A 23,301-nucleotide genomic window follows, 5' to 3' on the forward strand; every position below is an offset into this window, starting at 1 on the left:
CTGGGAGGTGGAGGTTGCAGTGAACCGAGATTGCGCCACTCCACTCCAGCCTGCATGAGTGATCAACTCTGCCTCAAAACAAACAAACAAACAAACAAACAAACAACAACAACAAAAAAAACGAGAAAAAGAAAGAAAAAGGAAAAAAAATTAATAGAGGAGCATAAGATAATATTAAAGAAAACCCATCCACAAGCCTGAACTCTTAAAAAAAAATCATTTTATTGATCCTTTACCATACAAAATTTATTCAAATTACACCCATTTGAAGTGGTAAGATCACAGCTAGAGAACAGGTCACCCTGTAACAAATCTATTTACAAAATCCATCATAAAAGCTTTTTTTTTGTGGTTGTTTTTTACATTATATTACATATTTTCTTTTTTAAACTAGCATACAACACAAAGCTAAACTGATTCGTAGTTTGCCTACTCCCAATTTTGGGAGAAATACTTCCTTTTTACAAAATCACGTACCCCGTAGGAAGAGAAATTCCCACACCCTGACAATTGCCACCCGACTTACTCTGCAAGCCATCTTCCTTCAAATCCCTCCTTCTCATACACACGAGTTGTCATGCACACACTGACTTCTTATTTTCTTTTTCCTGAAAGCTTAAGCTTTAAATACTGCAATTTTATTTACAGATCTACACGTACAACAAAAAAGAAAACAAGAACCACAACAAAGAACAGAAAAAACAACAAAACGAAATAACACTCTTAAAAAATTACAAACCAGCTAGAAAGTATTCTGGCAGTGTTTACAAATTAATTGCTATTTTTGTACAAAATTGCTAAATAATGAAAATGTGAGTAGACTACATATCCACTTAAATAAAACGATTGCTATGCACAACTCTGTACATATAAACACATACCTAACACTGTTTGACAGCTCATGTGTTGCCCTTTATACATTTTATTTTCTAAGGCTCACGCAGTCATAATTCGCACACTTGTAACTTTTAGCCATTTCGTGTGTGAGCTTTAATAGCAGCAACTCAATGGTACCAGGAAACCTGCATACTTAGTACTTAAAGTAACGCAAATACTGTAGTACTAACCCACTTTGTGTGCCGGATACTAAGTCAAAAAGAAAAGTACTTAATGCAAACAAAATACAGTATGGACATCTAATTAATGTACACCAGTTAAGCCCAGTAACTGGAAAAAAAATCTTATGCATGAAGGAACTTTTAAGACTTATTAGTATTCCTTTCATTTTTAAAACAATAAATACGGCATTACATTATGAAAAATTTCAACAAAACACACAACAATCTAGCCAGGTGAGCTCAGTCTTTAGACTTTGGAAAAAATCAGCTTTGTGCAGCTGGCAAAGAGAATTACACAAAGCTGGAAGCAGAGGCAGCTAACCAGATGAGATAAATATGGGAAATGGGGAAAAGCTTGGCATAAATGGTTTCCCATACAGGAAAAAACCCCACAGTGCATTTCCAGTAGGCACTTGACACAAAGCTCCCTCTCCCTCCCCCACCCCAATGCTTCATCTAGGACCACACCGACATTTTGTACCAAGTCCAGTGTGTGTGAGGGGAGGAGGCCAGGGATGGAGGCTGAAGAAGAAAAAAGGAAGATAGTCTGCACCTTTGTTTTTCTTCCCAAACATACACCCACGCATACCCACACAAAGAGTTTAAAGTGCTGGTGTCATCTGTCTTGACCCCACCACCACTTTGCATATTGTGGAAATCTACCTGGAGTAAACTGGCTGGGGCTCTTGTGGTTTTTTGTTTGTGTTTTTAAAATTTTTTCCTAAGGGATAGTTTCAATTCAATTAAACATATGAGTTGAGTGCCTACTATGTGCCTACCATTGGGTCAGGCACATAGCATTTCAATTTAACTGTTCGTTTTGAGGTTTGTTCTTGATCTGACTCCCTCATTCCCGCAGTCCTTAGCATCCAAGGAATGGACCGGAGATACTACGCCATATTCCCCGGGGGAGATGGCCACTGCCACTTGCCCGAGGGAAGGCCATTCTTGGACACAACTGGTAGGATTTGCAGCTGACACAAAGCCTCCAACTTGGGACACCATTCCTGAAGAGTAAAGCGGGAGACGCCCTGGCATTGTTTTGCTTCATTTTCTACGTCCCCGACTTCCCTTGGTCCAACTGATTCCTTCATAGAGGAAGGGGAACAGGGTCTGGCCAGAACTATTCCAGCCCCCGACACAGGGCTGCTCCCTGTTCCTGCCAGCTTAAGGAAATGCCACTCACACAATGGGGATGTCTTTCTCCCTAGAGGTCTCTCCATCTGACCCCATCCTGAGAAGTGGTCTCCCTGAGTGCGGTGTAAGAGAGCCCTTTCCCCCGTCACAGGGGCCCGGGAAGCCCAAGGATGGAGGGACCCATGCTTGCTGCTCCTTGGGGCTGTTACGTCATCTGACATGGTTCTCCTTTCCAACGGGCCACCCATGTCAGCAAGCCCCAGGACTGACTCGCTCCAAGCTCCCCCTCCTGGGAATGGAAGCACGATGGGACAAAGCTCCTTGCAGAGGCTGATAAACCTTAGATCACACAGGTTGAGATGCTCGATCAGTAGAGGTTCTCTCCCTCTGCTTAAGTAATGTGAATTTGCAAAAACCGCTTCAAAGTAAACAATTAAATTGAAATGGTGATGGGTGCCACAGGAATGCTTAAATGGCAGCGAAAACAATAAAAAGTCTAAAACAATCCACAAAGAACTAAGTAGGCATTTGCTACAAATCAACTGGAAACTCACAAACACATTGGGGACAGGGGAATGGGAGTGGTTCATGGAGACAGGAAAATCCACAACAGCTTAGAGTGGCAGAACTCTACTAGTCTTCTGTATCTGCAACAAGTATATTTGAAAACAGGTTCTTCATCCAGAAGGCTATGGAGGTTTTCTTGACCTCCTACTGGGACACACAGTTCATAGCTTAAACTGAATTATGACAGTAATTTAAATATTCCTAAGAAGAGCTGAAGAAATCCATTTCATACTTTTGCATGACTTCAAGTTTGCATTTGCTGCAGTTCCATTCCATATTAGCAGACCCCAAAGACATGCATTCTGCGGAGAAGGCACGGCTTGAAATGCTATTAAGGAAGATTGCTGTTTCCCAGCGGGCCAGGTGGCCAGACCCCATTCTACAGCCCATCCGTCAGGCACAGCAAGCCAATCCGGGGAGGAAGGAGGAAGGAAAAGTCGGGGTGAGAGACACCTGATTGCACATTTTCTCACTTGCTGACTTAGCCAGGAGATCTTGGAGCCTGGAGTAAAGCAGGGCTTTCCCAAGGGAGCCTGCAACTGTGCGTTTAGACAATTTGTTTATTAATTTTTTAAAAAATTCATTAAAATGTCAGCTTTCTTCTGAAGTTTGTAGTTTACTTCATGATACTCTCTTGGAGGAAGAAGGTAGGAAGGGACAACACTGCATGACAGATGTTCTGGTTCCATGATAAAAAAATATCGGTTTTTAAGGAGAGTTCACACGAAGCATAATCAACTACACATGAAGTCTTCCACCAGTGGGAGCTTTTCCAAATCGTAAGCATCAAAGAGATCGCTGATGCCTTCCTCCTCCCCGAGGCTCAGGAGATAGTCCTCTTGCAGCAGGGGAGGCAGTAAGTTCACAAACGGTCCTTCTAGGTTGGAAGGAATTTGGTCCTCAGTCTGCTGTAAGAGGTTGGCTGGGGAGGCCAGAGGAGAAAGGTTTCCCATAGAAATTGAGCAATCGCTATGTCCTGAGTTGGTTGAAGCCAAGTCTGAAAGGAAAACATGGGCGGAAACAAAAAATAAGTTAGAAAAATCAAATGAATTTTTCTGGAAGAATGTATATGTTGCTGTTAGAAAAAAGCATGCGCCTTCTGCTAATAATGACAATGAGATGACTTTATGATGCAGATCACCTTTTATGCTAACAGGTACAAAAAATTTCCTTGCCACCCCTCTCCCCCTTTTAATTTTTGAGACGGGGTCTTATTCTGTTGGCTGGAGTTCAGTGGTGTGATCATGACTCACTGCAGTCTTGAACTCCGGGGTTCAAGGGACCCTCCCACTTCAGCCTCTCAAGTAGCTGGGACTCCAGGTGTGAGCCACCATGCCTGGTTAATCTTTTTTTTTTAGAGACAGGGTTTTGCCACGTTGCCCAGTCTGGTCTCGAACTCCTGGGCTCCAGTGATCTGCCTTCCTTGGCCTCCCAAAGTGCGGAAATTACAGGTGTGAGCCACCACGCCTGGCCATCTTTCTTTGGCCCTAGTCTACTCACTCATTTTTCAAATAACTAGTCAATAAACAAGAATGCATATAGCTTCAACGATGAGAGGATAACAAGTTCAAATACTTCTCTCTGCTATCTAGGTCATTGTTTAAAGAAAATCAAAACAAAACAATATATATATACTGAAAAGTTGACTTCCTAGTAGAAACTCACCAACTGAAAAAAGCACTTTTTCTTAAGAGAAGGCGTCTTGCTATGTTGTCTATGCTGGAGGGCAGTGGCTATTCACAGGCAAGCATAGCTCACTCTAACCTCGAACTCCTGGGCTCAAGTGATCCTGTTGCCCTAGCCTCCCTGTAGCTGGGACTACATGCAGAATTCACTGATTTTAACTCAGTCTTTTTTGAACAACCAGCTTATTAAAAAGATCTCTACAAATACATTTAAGACATATCCACTTTGGATTTCTGTGGTGAAAAAAGATGGCCTTTTGTTTTACCATTTCAGGTGCTGTACTTTTGCTCAGTATTAAATCAGACTTATTCACTTAAATCACCCTTATTCTCGCTGCTATATAAGGAGACAATAAGAAAAAAAAAACTGCATGTATATCCTCAAGCTAGGAAATGGAAAAACATACATACTGCAAAGAGCTTCCTTTGCTCTTTGCAGAGCGGGAAGAAGTTAGACTTCTTTTCTTTTCATGTTTCTGAGACGGAGTCTCGCTCTGTTGCCAGGCTGGAGTGCAGTGGTGGATCTCGGCTCACTGCAACCTCTGACTCCCTGGTTCAAGTGATTCTCCTGCCTCAGCCTCCCGAGTAGCTGGGATTACAGGCACACGCCACCACGCCCAGCTAATTTTTGTATTTTTAGTAGAGACAGGGTTTCACCATGTTGGCCAGGATGCTCTTGATCTCCCGACCTCGTGGTCCACCCGCCTCGGCCTCCCAAAGTGCTGGGATTACAGGCGTGAGCCACCGTGCCCGGCAAGACTTATTTTCCTAAGGTTCTCCTCCCATATCCTTTCCCCATCTCATTGGGGGGAAAATAAGACAAAAATTCTCCAACAAAGGCTTTTCTCGGCAAACCTTTTTCATTTCCCTCTCTGATGAGCTCTGCGGTGTCATTCAAAGGTGTGCGGTCAAGTGTCTCTGATGATCCACCAAGACAGTTCACAGCTTTGCTCCTCACTTTAGCTGGTTTTCAAAAACACTGCGAGGAAATATTCTCTGCCAATAGCAAAAGTCTGAAGTGACTCCATAAGTGGGTGAAGGAGCCATTTTTCCAAAATCATTATTTTCTTCTGCAAACCAGTCAGAATGTCTTTTAGAACATGTTACCTAATAACAACAGAAGTTTTTGTTTCTTGCCTAGGCTTGTGGTTCCAATACAGATGGTTCTAGTCACCCTCATTTTTAACATAGTTTCCAAAAGACAAAAGTAGAATTTTTACCTTTGGAAGTGGGTTTAGGGATATTCCCATTGTGGTCTTGGTTGTTTGTTTTCATTGGACTGTGTGTTTCAGTCTCTTCTGGACATAAATAAACCTCAATGGGCCCTTGGGTACTTGCCAAATGTATTTGTAGGCTCTATGAACAGAAATGGGAAAAGTTCGAATCATAAGTTCTTTTAGAAATAAAAGCCATAGTAATTTTTATCTAAAAATGGAAAGTAAGAACAATGTTCACTGTTCACTTGCTTTTTCCCTACTAGGCCAACTCTGTCAAAGACGGTTACCCTCTTGAGCAGGGGTCAGCAAACCACAGCCTAAGGGCCAAATCCAGTTCACCAAGTGGCTTTGTAAATAAAGTTTTATTGGAAGAGAGTCACACTCATTCCCATTGTTTATTATTGCCTCTGGCTGTTTTCATATTCAGTGGCAGAGGTGCACAGTTGAACAGTCCAGACATAGGGTGTAAGGCTCGCAAAGACAAAAATATTTACCACCTACCTGACAGTCAATGAAAATGTTTGCTGAGTCCTGCCCTAGAGAAAGAAAACTTTTTTGGGGGGTTTGGGGGAGGGGAGAGTCAGTCTGAAAATAGCACAATGGGTGAGGTGAATTGTGTTCTTTGGATATATTCTTTTTCTGCAAATTATTACAAGGTCCTTTAAGTGTTCCAAATACAGTATTTCCATGTTATTGTTCCTTTATGGTAGGACTTTTTCATGTGGAACTGTATACTGATGAATAGTATTCTTAAGTGCTAGGAACTGCATCTATTAAGAGAATGCAGCGTACTAACAGTTAAAAATCTTTTTCATCTAGGTCAAAGAGCTATTATTATCTTTTAGGGTAAGAAGTCTACCCTAGATGGAAGCGTGTAACTTTTATTCTCTTTTTATCTCCTACGGATTTTCTTTTTACTACAGCTCTTTATGTTATAGTTGTAGTCTAGGCCTCTATTATCCAAGTATATCTGAAAATCATAAAAATATGCCCCCTACTTTCTTACAATATTCTAGTCTGTCAGCTAACCCAAAGCCCCATTTGATCTCTCAAAATGTTATAAACTAGGGAGAAACTTTAAAACATTTATATATCTGTTTGTGGTGGGGACCATATACAGGATAATCAATATAAGCTTTCCAAAGCGATTCCAATTGATCAAAACCATCTGATGACAAATTATGAAAAAGAGAAAGTACAAGAGGGACAGGGTATCATATACCACTTTGAAGTGAACATCCTGCTAGGTCAAAGTTAGGCTGTTTGAATACTCAATGAACATCAAACCGTCGAAATGTTTTAAAATGTATGGTTAAGTAAAATAAATGGGAAAGAACCATCAAGTTCATAGGAGGGGGACAGACTTTAACTATGAGTCAATGACTCTTCAATTTCAGGCATTCCAAAAAGATCTTTGCAGATGAACAAAGACGCTGTCTCCTTACCTCTATTGAGTCAGGCACTTCAAGTCTTGTTTCTGGAGGGGCTTTCACAACTATAACAGTTTGGTCTTTAAGGCCACTAATTTTTCGAATATCTTGATATGTAACATAAGCTAACGTAAAGAGTGTCAAGGAATCTTCCATCTAATTACCTCAGATATAAGTATGACGAAAATGACAAAATAGGTGCATGGAAAATTTTAAAGTATTTTATGACTTAGAGAAGTATGCACATGTCTCCCCTTTCTGGACCTGCAAATGTTTAGGGTCTCCCATGAATCTTCATTTCTGGTTGACACTCTAAACAACTAAAGAAATGAATAGCTTTATCCCACCCATTTCTAAAAGACTATGGCTATGTAAAATATGAAACATAGAAACAGAATAGTTAAAATAAATGATCATATGAAACTCAAAAACTAAGTGGTCAGAAATTTTATCTTGAAGCCAGGGCCCTTTGCAGCACAGGCATTCCATGAACTCCAATAAAGTGTTCTGTCACTCAAACTGGATGATGGCAGATTCCAATTTGCAGGAAAAAAAAATGTAATCTCTATTAGCCATAATTTTTTTGAAACTCCAGTTACTTCTATCTATAAGCAAGTGTCAGCAGCCACCAAATAAATAAATAAGTAACAAATACATTAGTGGAAGAACTCAGAATACTGCTTAGGCAGACAGCTTGTTTTCTTAAGTGCACCTGGGCTGGTTGTGATTATGTATTGCCTAAAGAAAAGAGTGTCATTACTTCTGTTGGAAAAATTATCCTTTGCGTGGTACTATATTAACTCTATCAATATTTCCGTGTTCATGAGGAAGAAAGCAGTTTCCAGGTGCTCTGCGACCTGAACGAATTTGAGAAACACTGATTTAGGAAAAGAGAAAAGAATAATATCTCAGTACTCTTGGTAGTTATTTCTTTTTTCTTTTTGGGACAGTCTTGCTCTGTCACCGAGGCTAGAGTGCAGAGGTGCAATCTCAGCTCACTGCAACCTCCGTCTCCCAGGATAAATGATTCTTGTGCCTCAGCCTCCCAAACAGATGGGACTACAGGCGTGCACCCCCACGCCCGGGTAATTTTTTAAATGTTTAATAGAGATGGGGTTTCACCATGTTGCCCAGGCTAGTCTTGAACTCCTGGACTCAAGTGATCTGCCTGCCTTCGGCCTCCAGAAGTGCTGGGATTGCAGGTGTGAGTCACGGCGCCCGGCCTTGGCAGTTTTATCTAAGCACCGAACAATTCTTTTCAATGTCCTGGCAGCCAAGCCTAAAAGGCTATCATGAAAGAATACGGTACTTACGATAGGACAAAAGTATTCAAGTGAGCTTGACACTTGGCACTCACTAAAAGAGAGAAGTCTGCATGGCTTTCTTATATAAGGGACATGGAGTAAACAATTAATGTACAATGTCTTTAGCCAACTATTATTTTTTACATGAACCCACAAAAAATTCCTAGGACAAAACACCAAGTAACAAACCAATGAGGGCATTTCAGCAGGTAGTATAATGTATTTAATAGCTAAGAGTCTGTGATCTAATATGTTTAATATAAAAAAAGGGGGAGGCTTAGAGAGCCTAGATGAAGTCTTGTCCCTTACAATAGTAGCTTCTGTCTTTCTTTTCTTTTCTTTTTTTTTTTTTTTTGAGATGGAGTCCTACTCTGTCACCAAGGCTGGAGTGCAGTGCCACGATCTCAGCTCACTGCCACCTCCGTCTCTCAGGTTCAAGTGATTCTCCTGCCTCAGCCTCCCGAGTAGCTGGGATCACAGGCACGCGCCACCATAGCTGGGCACGCGCCACCATAGCTGGCTACTTTTTTGTATTTTTAGTAGAGATAAGGTTTCACCATGTTGGCGAGGCTGGTCTTGAACTCCTGACCTTGAGTGATCTGCCCGCCTCAGCCTCCCAAAAGTGCGGGGGTTACAGGCGTGAGTCACCGTTCCTGGCTGTGGTAGCTTCCTATTAGAAACTGAAGGCAGCTATGGAACTACTAATCCAGAAAAAAAGCATATTCACACAAAACTGCAAACATATGTAGGGGATCTATCACAGACTATCTCCTTCAAATCTTTACAGTTGAGATGATGGCTAATTCAGTGTTGAGCTTACAGCGGCTGCTCTTGCAGGATTCTGGGTTTTAGATCACTACATAACCCATCAAAGAAGCCAATGGATGCCTTTATAGAAGGCCAGGCAGTTCTGAGTTTTTACTGAGAACACTGGAAAAAACTGACAACCAGGTACTTACACTACAGCCCACTGTCAGAAAGCTGTATGACAAGAACTTATTAAAATAAAAACTCATCGCTTCTTGGCCTTTTGGCTAAGATCAAGCGTAAAAGAAAAACTCGTCTACAATTACTCAACATGCTGCAGGAAGGAAAATTTCAACACATTTGTGAACAAGCTGTACCAATTTGGGAACTGAATGGTGAACAGAAATAAATTGTGCAAATATATTTTCTAATCTTACAAACTTAAAAGTGCTTCCTTTGTGGCTCCCTCCTGAATTTACTCCTTGGGTTCGAAGTTCCCTGCAAGGAAGCTTTCATTTTTGGCAACAAAGGCCCCAGAGAAAGCTAATATAGGTGACAATGCCATAAGCCCACATGTCCCGGAAGGCTGCCAATCACATGCAACCACCGTATCTTCCGCAATAGGGCTGCCAACCAAACAATGACTGCAACAGCCCAACTGTTGGTTTCTTCCCCTGTAAACCCACTCTGCCCACCACTGGGGGCCCAAATCACTATACTTCTCTCTCTTCCATCTCACTAACTATCAGCTGACAAGGTTAATTCTCTATCAACAGGAAATGAACAACTGCAGGTTTGAAAAACTGCCAACATTGGAAGAAAATAAATATCTCCATATCCTCCAAGGGGAGGCCTATTAAAGATGAGACACTAGAAGAATCTGGGCAGAACACATTTTATTTTCTGTCAAATAATGGTAGATGTGGCATTCTCAGAAGTATGGAACTAAAACTAGAGATGGGATAACTTACAGTATTGTTTTTTGTCTTCTTCTAATAACTGAGAATATTGGCAAGTCTTGTTTGACATGATGTGGCAATCGCTCTCTTATTTTGTCTGTGGTGAGACGATGAAGAGCAGGTTTTCCTGAGATCGTCAATAGATTGTCAGGAAGTTGAGAACAAGAACTGACCTTTCGTATTTTTATTTCCAAGGACTAATGTTTGTAGCAGAACAGATGAATTAAGAGGGGTTTCTCAGGTCTTGGGGTGCTTTCGAAATCAGTTTTTGTATTGGGAATCAGTAGAATGTACTTTAAGAGTTATAGTATGATTTTTCTCTACTCTTTCAAACCCTTCAACTACAGCCCAATCAGATAGATTTAACCAATTTCAATCGCTACAATATCTGGTGAAAAGAAAATAGAATGTGAGAACCCCAACAGTGACAGCTAACACCCACCAAAAATCTGGGAAGCCAAAGACGAATCTGCTTAGTGTTGTCATTAATATTAATACCGACACCTTATGTATCTTTTAATAGTGTGGCCTTACGCTGAAGTGTACCCATATGTCTCAACCACACATGAAAAAATGCTTTAAAAAACAGTTCCCACCTGGTATCAAAATAGATAATAGGATCGAGTTGGTGTCCATCTTACCATAAATACTGACTTTTTAGGCAAAGCTAACTGGGTTTGCACACACATGTGCATACGCACACACATGTGCATACACACACACACACACACACGCAGGCACACAGGTACTCATTTGCATGACATCAGAATAATAATCTACCTTGTGCATAAGTCAGATTGTCAACTCTGGAAATAGTCTACGAAGCACTAACCCCCAGTGAACCGGCGGCACAAAGGATATCTTTGATTCTCTGAATCCTCGGTTAACAGTTTGAGGTCCAGGGTGCAGCTTTGGATCAGTTCATCTAATTTCTTCTCTTCCTGACTGAGCTCGGTCACTTCTTTTGACAGGCCTTGACACTGGGCCAGCATGCCCCCATCCTCAGACAGACTGCAGCCCCTAGAAACCCAAACACAGACTCTTCATGGCTACTCATGGGAGGGAGGGAAGGAGAAATGATCCTTTGGGTAAAAGTCTCCTCTTGACACAGGAGGTCACATTGCTTGTTAGCCAAGTGTTAAAATTAGAACATTTATACATATATATATATTTTTTTTTCATAAATACAGTTCTGCACTTTTCACAGCATAGAAATTTAGTGAAAGAGCACTGCTATTTTCAGGATTCTTTCCTCCAGGGGAGGTCTGTTTCTTCAGAAGGTTCAAATTCAGAGGGCAAAAGAAGGCAACCACCTTCCTCCCCTGCCCCATGGCTCCCAGGTGATAGGGGGAAGAAAGGGGAAAAAGGATAAAAAGAGACAGACAGAGAAGATGGAATGGTTCAAAATTAAAAAAAAAAAAAAAAAAAAAAAAGAAAACAACCCATCCAAAAAAGCATGAAAAACCCAGGTAATTACTGATGGTCTTATACCAACAACTAAAAAGAAAAGAAAGTAAAGGAAACAGATGTATGTGATGTATGCAAGAACCGAGACCAGCACCCAATATATTTCTCTAAACCAGAGGCCAAAATGGGTTACCAAACTTTAAACAAAATTCCAAAAAGTGCAAAAAAGGTACCTATTCATCTTCTATCTGAATTAGTATTTTTTCAAAGCCCTCCTATAACGGAATTATTCCTTCTAAAATGCTTTAATAATTCAATACTGTGCTTATAGTGGCTATTTAGATGCTCTAAAAATCACAAAATATATTACATATGTAATCATACAGGTGGGTGTATAAGTATCATGCTACCATCCCTGCTCTACAGACGAAATGGAGGCATTTAAGTCTTGCCTTAATTTACTCAGAAAGTGAGTTAATCTGCTATTAGAACCATGGATAAAGATACTCTGTAACAATGCAGTTGTACATATACACATAGATAACCCACAAGCCATCATCTCCAGATTCTCCAGATTCATCTCCAGAAACAAGCTGAAGACGTGTACACATCTGTCAGATACACATGTGGGTGCACACAGACATCAATGTAACAGATGAATAGCAGTCCATTTGCCAGTTGTAGGGACCTCTTTAAGGATCCCCTTGCCTGATGCTGATCAAATATAAATCCTTTTATCTCTGACAGTATCTAAACAAAGTCTCTTTATAAAGAGACTTTGAACTTCTGGCTTAGAAGCCGAGGAGGGAAGAGAGAACGACAGAAAAGAAAACAGTAGGAGAGAAAAGAAAAGAATGTGTGGGCATGGATGTGAAAGCGCGAACTAAGAAACCAGGCAGTTTGAAACGACCCCCTCAGAGCCAGGGCATGGGGAGGACTCCTACTCACATCCATTGGACGTTGTTTTTAGACTTCTTCTTAATGAGGTGGATGCCTTCCAGAACGTTGGTGATATCATAAATCCTTCTCTTTTGCACTTTTAGCACTTCTGCTGCCTTGTTCAAATCCAAGACCCCATCGGGTGACTGGCTCAGGAGCTGAATGAACTTCTTGGTGAGCAGACCAAGAGACGTATCATACCGCGTTTTTTCTGAGGGAGATTTTGGAGCTTAAAGAAAAACAAAAACCGAGCGGGTGGGGGATAGGGGGAAAGGTAAAGAAATGAAGGGTGTCTTTGCAGTCAAGCAAGCTCTCTTTCCCACTGCAGCCAAAGTATTAGTATCTGAAGCAAGGCTGTCATTGCTGTTGTTGTTGGCAAGTCATAGAAAGCTATGAAAGTTTTTTATTAGAACAGGAAGGGAGAGTAAAAATTCCAGGGTTTGATGAAAGCATTTCACCTTGAATTTCTCAAGTTTCTACCTTGGCTTACACGATTCCCTGTCTCTAATGAAGAATTTACACATAGCAGGAGCTAAAAAATATCTTTCAAATGAATGAAAGAGTGCTGTGACCTCAGGGGACCAGCACACATGAGGTCTACGGTGATGGAGCCAGGCTATGAATCTCACTAGCACTGCAGGACAAGGTCTTAAACAGACCCGTCTCAAATGGCCTCTCAGGCTCTGGTATCTGTGTGTGCATGTATCACCTGTTCACCAATTTTCCAAATAATGCTTCATTTTGATAAATAATTACCTGGAAAAGTCTTCTGCCAAATCTCCCCATCTCTCTTAAAGGAAATTTCCTTATTTAATATTGTACTTGTTCCCCCATAGGTGCACAAGTCAAGGTTTTAATTTAGTGTCACACATCATTTGTGGATTGCCTAATGCATGAACTACAGGAAGAGAGAGAACAAAGTCTAATTTAGCCCTTATGTTAAATGCAAACACATACATAAAGGGACTATTTGGCTATTTCTAATCTACTTTTCTCTCTCTCCCACAAGAAACGGTAAAAGTATTTGATAGAAAGAGAAACAGCCTGCAATTTATTGGGCTCAATCAATTCTTACGCTACCATATGCTGAGCTGGAGATTGAGGTCGGCACAGACACTGGTGACTCTGGCATAGTTCGTGGACATCCAGTTTGCCTCAGACTCTGAAGCAATGTCCATTAAGGGAAGTGAAAATTAAATTTGATGTAGAATGATGCCAAAAGCTCGTATTCCGAGTTGGAAAATGAAACTGCATACAGTTAAAAGAAGCCCTCCCTTATGGTACCAGCGTGACTCTGTAGCCTTTCACCGGTTGTCTGCTGACATTGTATTTATTTTTTTGGATAAGCACAGAAAGAAATGAAAAAGAACAAAACACGCCAGAATTATTCACACCTCGGCATCCTTCCGGCCATAAGCTTTGAAAGTTGGAAATTCCACACCAAGAAGAATAAGGAAAGAGATGAAAGGATCCTTACTTTTTGGACTATCTGGACTTCGTAGTGCAGCTCTTCCTTTGCCCTTGGGGGTTTTTAAACCATCTGAGAGGTACTGATGACCACTTTCTCCTAGCTCCAGCCTTCGCTTTGCCTGTAATAAGAAAGTGCGATCTCTCGTCACCGGTCATACGGACAAGAACAAGAAGGGAGGCAGTTTGTGGGCTGGCCTGCCAAATGCTGCAGGCTCATGCCAGCTCTCACCCCTCTGCTCCACCCCACTCAGCATCTTGTCATTCCCTAGAGCCAGGATTCTAGCTTTGGAGGCCGGGTTGTCATGCACACTCTCTTCACCTGCCGTGATCATCCGTCCACACCCAGATGGACAAACACAGCGATCCTTCAGCATTAGGTTCAGGAGTCACTTTGTTCATTGATTCAACACATCACGTGCCTGGCATGGGGCTGGATGCTAAGAATATCACAGGCGCCGTGGGACTTAAATTCACTTTCCACAGTGAGTCTTTCCTGCCCATCTCCTATTCTCTGACCTGGGTTGGACCCCCTTCCTTGTGCTCCCCAAACACTCAGTGTTTATTTGTATCATGACACTTATTCGGTATAACTGCAAGACTTATCTGTTTCTCATTTCCTTTAAGGCAGGGACTGTTTCCCATTTATCTTTGTATACCCAGCGCTTGGCACAGAGCCTGGGTTTCTGTAGATTTTCAATCACTCTCTCTATATACTGTATATTCAATGAGAGAAAGGGTGATTGAATAGTAACACAACTAGTCACAGACTACAAATGGTCCTTCATCGGGAAAATAAATACTGCAAACATGCAATTTTGGGCTTCAACCAATATTACTTTCTCCATTTTCTCACCAAGCCTGGCAAATGAGAAGTCCTTGTCTAAGTGTTTAATTTAACTCCAATTCAATTTAAAAATATCCACAAAGTGTCTTCTAGCTACCTAGACATTGGGCTTAGTAAGCAAGATAGATAAGGGGCTTCAAGTCCAAGAGAAAAGATAGATGGTTAAGCAGTTGTTAAGTACCAACTGTATGGGTATGACAGGTGTTTTAGGAAATAAGTGGCACCAACCAGACACGCAGCACAAAAATATGTATTTAGGCTCATTTTCAGGCAGATTCTTCTAATGAGATTTGCATTTTTTTTAGACAGAGTCTTGCTCAGTTGCCCAGACTGGAGTGGACTGGAGTGGAGTGGCGTGATCTCGGCTCAGCAACCTCCACCTCCAAGTTCAAGTGATTCTCCTCCCTCAGCCTCCCCAAGTAGCTGGGACTGCAGGTGCACGCCACCACTCCCAGCTAATTTTTGTATTTTTGGTAGAGACGGGGTTTCGCCATGTTGGCCAGGCTGGTCTCGAACTCCTGATCTTAGGTGATCCACCCACCTTGGTCTCCCAAAGTGCTGGGATTAGAGGCGTGAGCCACCACACCCAGCCGAGATTTGCAATTTCAAAATAACTCCCCATGATGTGAAAATGTATGTAATAACTTATCAGCGGAAGCTGGATATTCAGCCCCTCTATGGAAAGTTACCAGCTAACCCTGCACCGTCTACTACAATAGCCACTGGCTGCTAGCTCATCCAAACTGACACGTGGTATAAGTGTAAAATACACGGTGAATTTCGAAGACTTAGTACAAAACAGGGTAAAATTATCTCAACAATTTTAGTAGTGATCACGTTAAATGAAATAAATAAAATACAACTGACCCTTGAACAACATGGGTTTGGATTGTCCGTGTCCACTGATTTTATTTTTTTAGAGACAGGGTCTTACTCTGTCGCCCTGGCTGGAGTGCAGTGGTGTGATCTCAGTTCATTGCAACCTTGACCTCTCAGGCTCAAGGAATCCTCCCATCTCAGCCTACCGAGTAGATGGGACCACAGGTGAACACCATGATGTCTGGCTAATTAAAAATTTTTTTTTGGTAGAGATGGGACCTCCCTATGTTGCCCAGGCTGGTGATGAGCTCTTGGGCTCAAGCGATCCTCTCACCTCATCCTCCCAAAGTGCTGGGATTATAGGCATGAGCCACTGCACCCAGCCATGAGTGTGTCCACTTATATGTGGGTTTTCTTCCTCCTCTGCCATCCCTGAGACAAAAAGACCAACCCCCTCCTCTTTTTCTTTCACCGCAGCTTCCTCAATGTGAAGATGACGAGAATGAATTTTATGATGATCCACTTCCAGTAATTAACAGTAAATCTATTTTCTCTTTTTTTTTTTCATCCAGCTGTTCTATATGCCCATATGTCTTCTACACTTTGAACCCTGGATCAAGTTCAGCTGCTAGGAAATGCAAATTCTAGAGCACACCTAAGATGCATTGGTCAGAAACTCTGGGAAAGGGGCTGAGCAATCTAACAGGTCTTCCAGGTGATTCTGATACACCTTCAAGTTGGAGAAACCCGGCTTTAGATCTTAGGGGAAAAGAGTAAGACCCTCAGGCAAAGCCCCGCTCTGGCCAGCACGGCCTATTTCACACACCCTCACCTCTAGTTCTGCTTGGCTGATGAGGGAAATCTAGCCTGTGGATTCCACTTTCATTCACTCCAAACCTTCTTTTATTAATAACAGTTTCCCTCTAGCTTAATTGTAAGAATACAGTATATAATACACATAACATACAAAAGGTGTTAATTGACTCTTTATGTTATTGGTAAGGCTTCCAGTCAACAGGAGGCTATTAGGGCTGGATGCGTGGCTCACACCAATAATCCCAACTACTCAGGAGGATGACTTGGGGCCAAGAGTTCAAGACCAGCTTGATCAACATAGCAAGACCCCATCACTGAAATAATAATGAAAACCCCAAACAGCAGGCTATTAGTTAAGTTTAGAGGAATCAAAAGATGTATCTAAAGTTTTGACTGTGTCAGGGCACCTCTAACCCCAATGTTGTTAATGGGTCAGATGTAGCATTAAAATTGTTTCACGTTTCTTTATATATATATTTTTACGGTGTGGCTTGCCTCAGTGGCACACCTTATTGTTCTTCTGCAGTGCTGAGTTAAACATTACTCTAATGGCCCCGGCAGGACAATCTGCTTGCTGGACTTCATCTCCCGCTCCCAGCCATTCTGTCAAGTCCGCGTGTGGGCCTGCTGTGGTTGGTCCAGCAAACATTCCCTCTTTATCAGGCAGAAGCTCCCTGTTTGTTCCTTGGGGAGCCATCCCTTTCCCGGTCTAAGCGCATCTGTGCACACAGGTGATCCAGGCCTGGCTAATCATTGTGTCCCATCCTGCCCTCCCTGCCCCCACTGCGAACAGGTTGAATGGCTCATGACCAAGGCTGGAGGAGCAAAGGCTAACCCCAGGAATGTTTCTGGAACTGTCTGGCGAGAAGCAGGTATGTCTTTCCAGTAAGGTTGGTGAGGAGCCTAAAGCTGCCTGAGAATGGGGCCTCCCCAGGGGAAAGCACAGTGGAGAGAAGGAGAGAGAGGGGTCTGAGAGCACCACTCAAAACTCTGGCTCTGGTCATGCCCTGGGGGCAACTGTTGATCTTTCCCAGACTTTCCAGTTACATTAGCCAACAAACTCTTTTTGCTTAAAGCATTTTTTCTTTTTTGAGACCCAGAATCTCGCTCTGTTGCCCAGGCTGTAGTTCAGTGGCACGATCTTGCCTCATTGCAAGCTCCGCCTCCCGGGTTCACACCATTCTCCTGCCTCAGCCTCCCGAGTAGCTGGGACTACAGGCGCCTGCCACCACGCCTGGCTAATTTTTTGTATTTTTAGTAGAGATGGGGTTTCACCATGTTAACCAGGATGGTCTCCATCTCCTGACCTCGTGATCCGCCCTCCTCGGCCTCCCAAAGTGCTGGGATTATGGGCGTTAGCCACTGCGCTTGGCTGCTTAAAGTGTTTTGAGTCGGGAACCTAGAATTGTGCTGTTGCCAGTGACAGCTTGTGGAACTGGCTGAGTCAAGATGGCTATGGCGTGACAGGGAGCTGGCAGGCCTTGTTAGAGTGGCAGAGTGTGCTGGTCACTTCTTGTGACCGCCAGGAAGATACTACAGATAGAGAGAAACTACATCTGAGGCTGGCCCGCCTCAAAGAAAACAGCTCTGCTATGGAGGCCTTCTCTACAGAAAGCAATCTAAGGAGACATAGAGCTGTATTCTCTGCCCAAATTAAAGTCAACAGATGGGCTGGGCACAGTGGCTCACGCCTGTAATTCCAGCACTTTGAGAGGCTGAGGTAGGCAGACACCTGAGGTCAGGAGTATGAGACCAGCCTGGTGAAACCCTGACTCTACTAAAAATACAAAAATTAGCCTGGCGTGGTGGCACGCACCTGTAGTTCCAGCTACTTGGGAGGCTGAGGCATGAGAATTGCTTGAACCTGGGAGGTGGAGGTTGGTGCCCCTGCAATCCAGCCTGGGTGACAGAGAAAGACTCTGTCTCAAAAAATAAAAATAAAGTGAACAGAAGGAAGACAAACTCGGAAAAGAGTCTGGGACCCAGAACTCTTAGGGACGTAGGGCTGTGCCTCAGCAGTAAAGAACCAACCACTGGCCAGTAGGCTGGGGGCATATTTGTTTTGTCTCTCTCTCCCAGGCTACTGTTTCAGACTGCCATGAGGCAAAGGCCTATGGAAGCATTAAACTGTAGGTCAGGGAAATTTCCAGAGGTCTACTGCTAAGTGACTGAGACCTAACTTGGAAAGACCAGGACCAGTCTTCACGTGTAACTCTGGTTACTAAGCACCAAATCATAAATTGACCAAATCTAAATGCTAGATGGACAAGCTACTAAAATTTAAAGGCACTTTTATTGCTCGAGAATCTCTCAGTCTAGAAAGTGAAGGCCCATGATGTTGAACCTCTAAGGAAGTCAATCACTAGGTCCAAAAGCCACACCAGAAACAAGTGAGGTGTGAAGAAGGGGCAGCCTCAGAATTCCTCCCAGGAGGTGGAACTCAGGGTGGACTTACAGGCTCTACAAACTGCTGTCCCTGTTGAGGACATGACAAGCAGCAGGAGGTGAGCACTTTATGTCATTTCCCCTTTTCAGAATGGAGGTTCCTGCTGGGTTATCCTGTTGTTTTTCCTCCCCTGTTTAGTGAACAGGGAGGGCGGAACTGGATTTGTGGGGACCACATATTACCTGTTTGGTCTCAGATCTGAACATGGGTGCAATCATTCGAATCTCTTGAAAAAGGGCTAAGAGTTTTGATATTTGATGGAGCAGCATTATTTTAATGCTTAACTTAGCAACTTCAAGCACACATGCCTGGTAAGACAAAAAACTATATGGCAGGATTTAAATCGTGCGGGTGAGCTCTGTCTCCACCACCCTGCCCTGGGCTGAGCACCAGGGTGGACAGAAATCTCTTCCCTGGGTCATCTCAATTTTTGTCAGTTCACAGTGGGAGCATCGCGCTGGTGGGAGAGGTATTCATTGTTCATGCACAGATCTTTACATTACATGGCCCCTACCAGTAACACAACCAACTAATCCAGTGCTCAACAGAAGGATGAGCCATTTGGTCCCAAGCGGTGGGAAAGCCTGGCTCTGTGAGATTCTGTGTAGAACTCCATACGGCACCTTCCGGCAGGACTTCCAAGGGTAACTTGTACTATAAACAAGGTATGTGCTAACATTAAAACCTTAGCCCCATGGACAGTAACATGCCTCTGCAATGAAACAGTTGTACTGGTAAGCATTTCTGAGAATCCATGTAGGAAAATGTATGTAGTTAGAGCTGGGTGCAATGCTAATGCGCCTGTGGTCCCCGGTATTTGGGAGACTGAGGCAAGAGGATCACTTGGGCCCAGGAGTTTGAGACCAACCTGGGCAGCCCAGCAAGACTCCCATATCTCTCTCTCTAAACAAAAACAAATAAAACCCCAAAAGAAATACCACTGGAGTCAGTGGAGAACATCTATAGTCTGCCTGCCTGATATTTGTTGCCTCTATTTTTTTTCCACTGGAGAAGGAGCTCTATGGATGTTCTTAGTTTCTATTAGTCTCCAAGCATGAAAAGAAAAGACTTGAGACTGCTGAACATTTTAGGACGACTCTTTCCATCAAGGTTGCAGAGGTGAGTACTGAATCCTGGCCTCAATCCCGAGGTTCAAGTGTCTGGGGTAAGGATGAGACCATGACCAATGCAGGATGAGTCAGTCAATCCTGGGATTTTTCTTGGGAACCACTGGGAAAGTACTGGGTTCTTTTCACTGGGCATTATTAGGCCAGTAGGCTGCAAGCCTGGAGCTACTTGGGACGTGAGCCAACACAGAAGAGCTGGAGAGAGGCTGAGTCCCAGTGCCTTCAAGGGAGGTGCTACAGCCATACCCAAAGGCACACATGCCACAGACTTTCATGTGTGTGAGCCCACAAATATCCCTTTTTGGTAAAAGGCAGCTGAGTTAGATTATTATTAATACCACTGATAGATACAGACTTTTAGTATTAATTATTACACAACAAACATTTGAGCGCTTATAATATGCTATGCACCATGTTAACTGTTTTCCACTCAATTTTGTTATCTTATTTTCACAACAACCTTAATAAGGCGGTTATTATTAATTCCTTTTTATAGAAGAAAAGGGAGGTTTAGCGTGATTAACTAACTTTTCCAAGATTCTATAGACAGTAAGCACACCTACAAGTCCATGCTTATAACTACTTAATGAAAAGATTGTGAAAAGTCCCATATAAAGGCATTTGAATAGCTATATATTAAATTGACATTGCCTTAATGATACACTCTTCTTTACATATAATAAATGTGTATGGTAATTTAAGCAGCATAAATGAGTATAAATGGAAAGCCAACTTTCTCCCTACTCCTGATCCCAGTTCCCTTCCTCAAAGGCAAGCACTATGAAGTTACTTGGCTATCCTTTCAGAAAGCCATATACATACCTGTATTTACCTAGACTATCTACCATCCCACCTTTAAAACGTCTTTCCCGTAAATCGTAGCAAAACACACACTTTTCTATTAATAACACATGTCTGAGTTAGACCCTATCAGAACACTTGGAATGATCTCATTTCTCATAGCTGCATAATATTGTATTAATTAATATGCCATGATTTATTTACTTAACCAGACATCTACTAATGGACATTCAATACTCCTCTCCTATAATGATTTTCCCAATGAATATTCATGCTGGCATTGTGGGGTAGGAATTACTACACCCAGCTTGCACTGAGACAGAAGTTAAGGATTTACCCGAGGTCTCAGTTAACAAGGGACAGATACTAGAATTTTCATTTTTCATTTTTTTAGAGACAGGGTCTACCTTTGTCACCCAAGCTGGAAGGCAATGGTGTGATCATAGCTCACTGAAGCCTCAAACTCCCGGCTCAAGCAAGCCTCCCACCTCAGCCTCCTGAGTAGCGCCACCACGAGTGGCTAATTTTTTTTTTTTGGTAGAGATGAGGTCTTGCTATTTTGTCCAAGCCGATCTTGAACTCCTGTGCTCAAATGACCCTCCTACCTCAGCCTCCCAAAGTGCTGAGATTACAGATGCGAGCCTCCACGTTTGGCACAGATACCAGGATTTGAACCTCCGTCTATTCAAATAATTTGTCAGTGACCACGACACCCTTGGCCTTATTGAGATGTCCTTCCTCTGCTTCCATAGCAACATCTGTGCTGCCACTGCACGATTTTACCATGATGACAAATGCACACTCCAGGTTTCCTCACTGGACTCTAAGCTCAGGTCATAAGCAGCTTAGTTTCCCCAGAGCCTTGCATATGGCATGCACTCAGTCAAATTGACTTATTTATTTTGAATGAACTAAGGAATAAATTCCCAAAGTCCCTTAGCAGGTAAATTACAAAGCTCCAATGTTACCAACCTGTAGAAGGGATAGATGTGAGTGAGTGTGTGTGCATATGTGTGTGTGTGTGTGTGTGTGTGTGTTGGAGGGGGGCAGGCTGGAGTTTAATCTCTATAGATGACTTCAAAAGACTTTCAAGAAATATAAAGGAGAAAAATTAAAGTTGCAGAGATATGTGTAATATAAAAAACCATGAAACCACAGACTTCACTAAAATTTTTCCTAAATCCATAGAGAAAAAGGCCTGAAAATAGATCCACACCAAATGTTAATGATGGTTATCTCTGGGAAGTCAAATTAAACGAGCAATGACTTCATGTTTATATTTCTGCAATTTTTGATCTTATTTGAAAAAGCGATGTGTCTACATATACATTATACCATACTAACTGGCATTTCTACTTCTTGGAGTACATCCTCAACATTTAGGTTGTTTCTAGGGTTTGTCTATTAAAAACAGCACAGCCTGTTTCTTGAATATTTGATTTTTCCACATATGTCCAACATATTTTTATTTTATTTTATTTTACTTTTTTGAGTGGAGTTTCGCTCTTTTTGCCCAGGCTGGAGTGCAATGGTGCAATCTCGGCTCACTGCAACCTCCGTCTCCCGGGTTCAAGTAATTCTCCTGCCTCAGTCTCCCAAGTAGCTGGGATTACAGGCGTGCAGCACCACGCCCGGCTAATTTTGTATTTTTAATAGAGACAGGGTTTCACCATGTTGGCCAGGCTAGTCTCAAACTCCTGACCTCAGGTGATTCGCCCGCCTCGGCCTCCCAAAGTGCTGGGATTACAGGTGTGAGCCACTGTGCCCAGCCTATATATTCAACATAAATGCCCAACCTCAGAAGAAAAATTCAGTAAGTTATTGTACATTTATATCTTGAAATGTTATGCAATTAATAATGATGTACAGCGACATATGTAACTTTTTAAAAAAAGCAGGTGTGAATAGTAAAACTATTTTTGTAAGAAAATTATATGCATAGAAAGCAAGTAGCTAAGGATACATACCACACACCAAATAGTTGAAAAGCATTAATCTTTGGATAGTAGGCTTATGGTGATTTTACTTTCTTCTTTTTAGCTTTTTATATTTGAAAATCATTTTAAAGTGAGCGTGGGTTACTTGCATAACAAGAAAAGCAATATCATTTCCATTTGGGGTTAAACAGAAGTCTGGTGGTTTATTTTCTAGACTGTTGAACGTCTTATGTACCATTCAATATGTACGGGTTCAAAACAGAAATAGGATATGCCACCAGAAAGGCCATCCAGCTCTGTGGTGGGGAGGGAAGGGGATGTTCTTATCCACCATGCAACTGAGCCACAGGAAAAATTAAATCAAGCACAAGGCATGGCCTGCTGTATGTTAACAAACTGTGAATGCTAAAATAAACTCCCTTCTCCCTAGTTAATAGGAGATCAGGAAAGGGACAGAACTTGATAGATGATACCTTTTGCCTCAAAGCCAAAGATGAGACAGGTATTTTGAACAAAGGAAGAAGGAAAGTGAAATAAAATGGAAGTAAAAAGAATGAAGACCAAGTTAAGTACATCAGTGAAATAACCCAA

At 42.3% G+C, this 23,301-nt stretch overlaps 1 protein-coding gene across 3 annotated transcripts in view; it reads right to left on the reverse strand.

Moving 5' to 3' along the window:
- Window positions 1-203: 203 nt before the first annotated feature.
- LOC105482518 (E2F transcription factor 3) overlaps window positions 204-23,301 on the reverse strand; it is a 90,320-nt gene continuing 67,222 nt past the window's right edge. Inside the window, exons 1-7 of one of the 3 annotated variants that reach the window (XM_011742652.3) lie at window positions 16,908-22,504; window positions 13,928-14,039; window positions 12,460-12,679; window positions 10,966-11,124; window positions 7,110-7,224; window positions 5,668-5,803; window positions 1,454-3,759 (exon numbers count right to left, since the gene is read on the reverse strand). In XM_011742652.3, coding sequence (XP_011740954.2) covers window positions 3,497-3,759; window positions 5,668-5,803; window positions 7,110-7,224; window positions 10,966-11,124; window positions 12,460-12,679; window positions 13,928-14,039; window positions 16,908-17,096 — 1,194 coding nt within the window. In that variant the 5' untranslated portion in view covers window positions 17,097-22,504 and the 3' untranslated portion in view covers window positions 1,454-3,496. Of the gene's footprint in view, window positions 3,760-5,667; window positions 5,804-7,109; window positions 7,225-10,965; window positions 11,125-12,459; window positions 12,680-13,927; window positions 14,040-16,907; window positions 22,505-23,301 lie in introns of those variants that run through there. The other 2 variants (XM_011742651.2, XM_071097576.1) reach the window with 2 other exon arrangements.

This window comes from Macaca nemestrina, chromosome 5 (genome assembly GCF_043159975.1).
Source record: "Macaca nemestrina isolate mMacNem1 chromosome 5, mMacNem.hap1, whole genome shotgun sequence".
In the NCBI taxonomy this organism is placed as follows: Eukaryota; Metazoa; Chordata; class Mammalia; order Primates; family Cercopithecidae; genus Macaca; species Macaca nemestrina.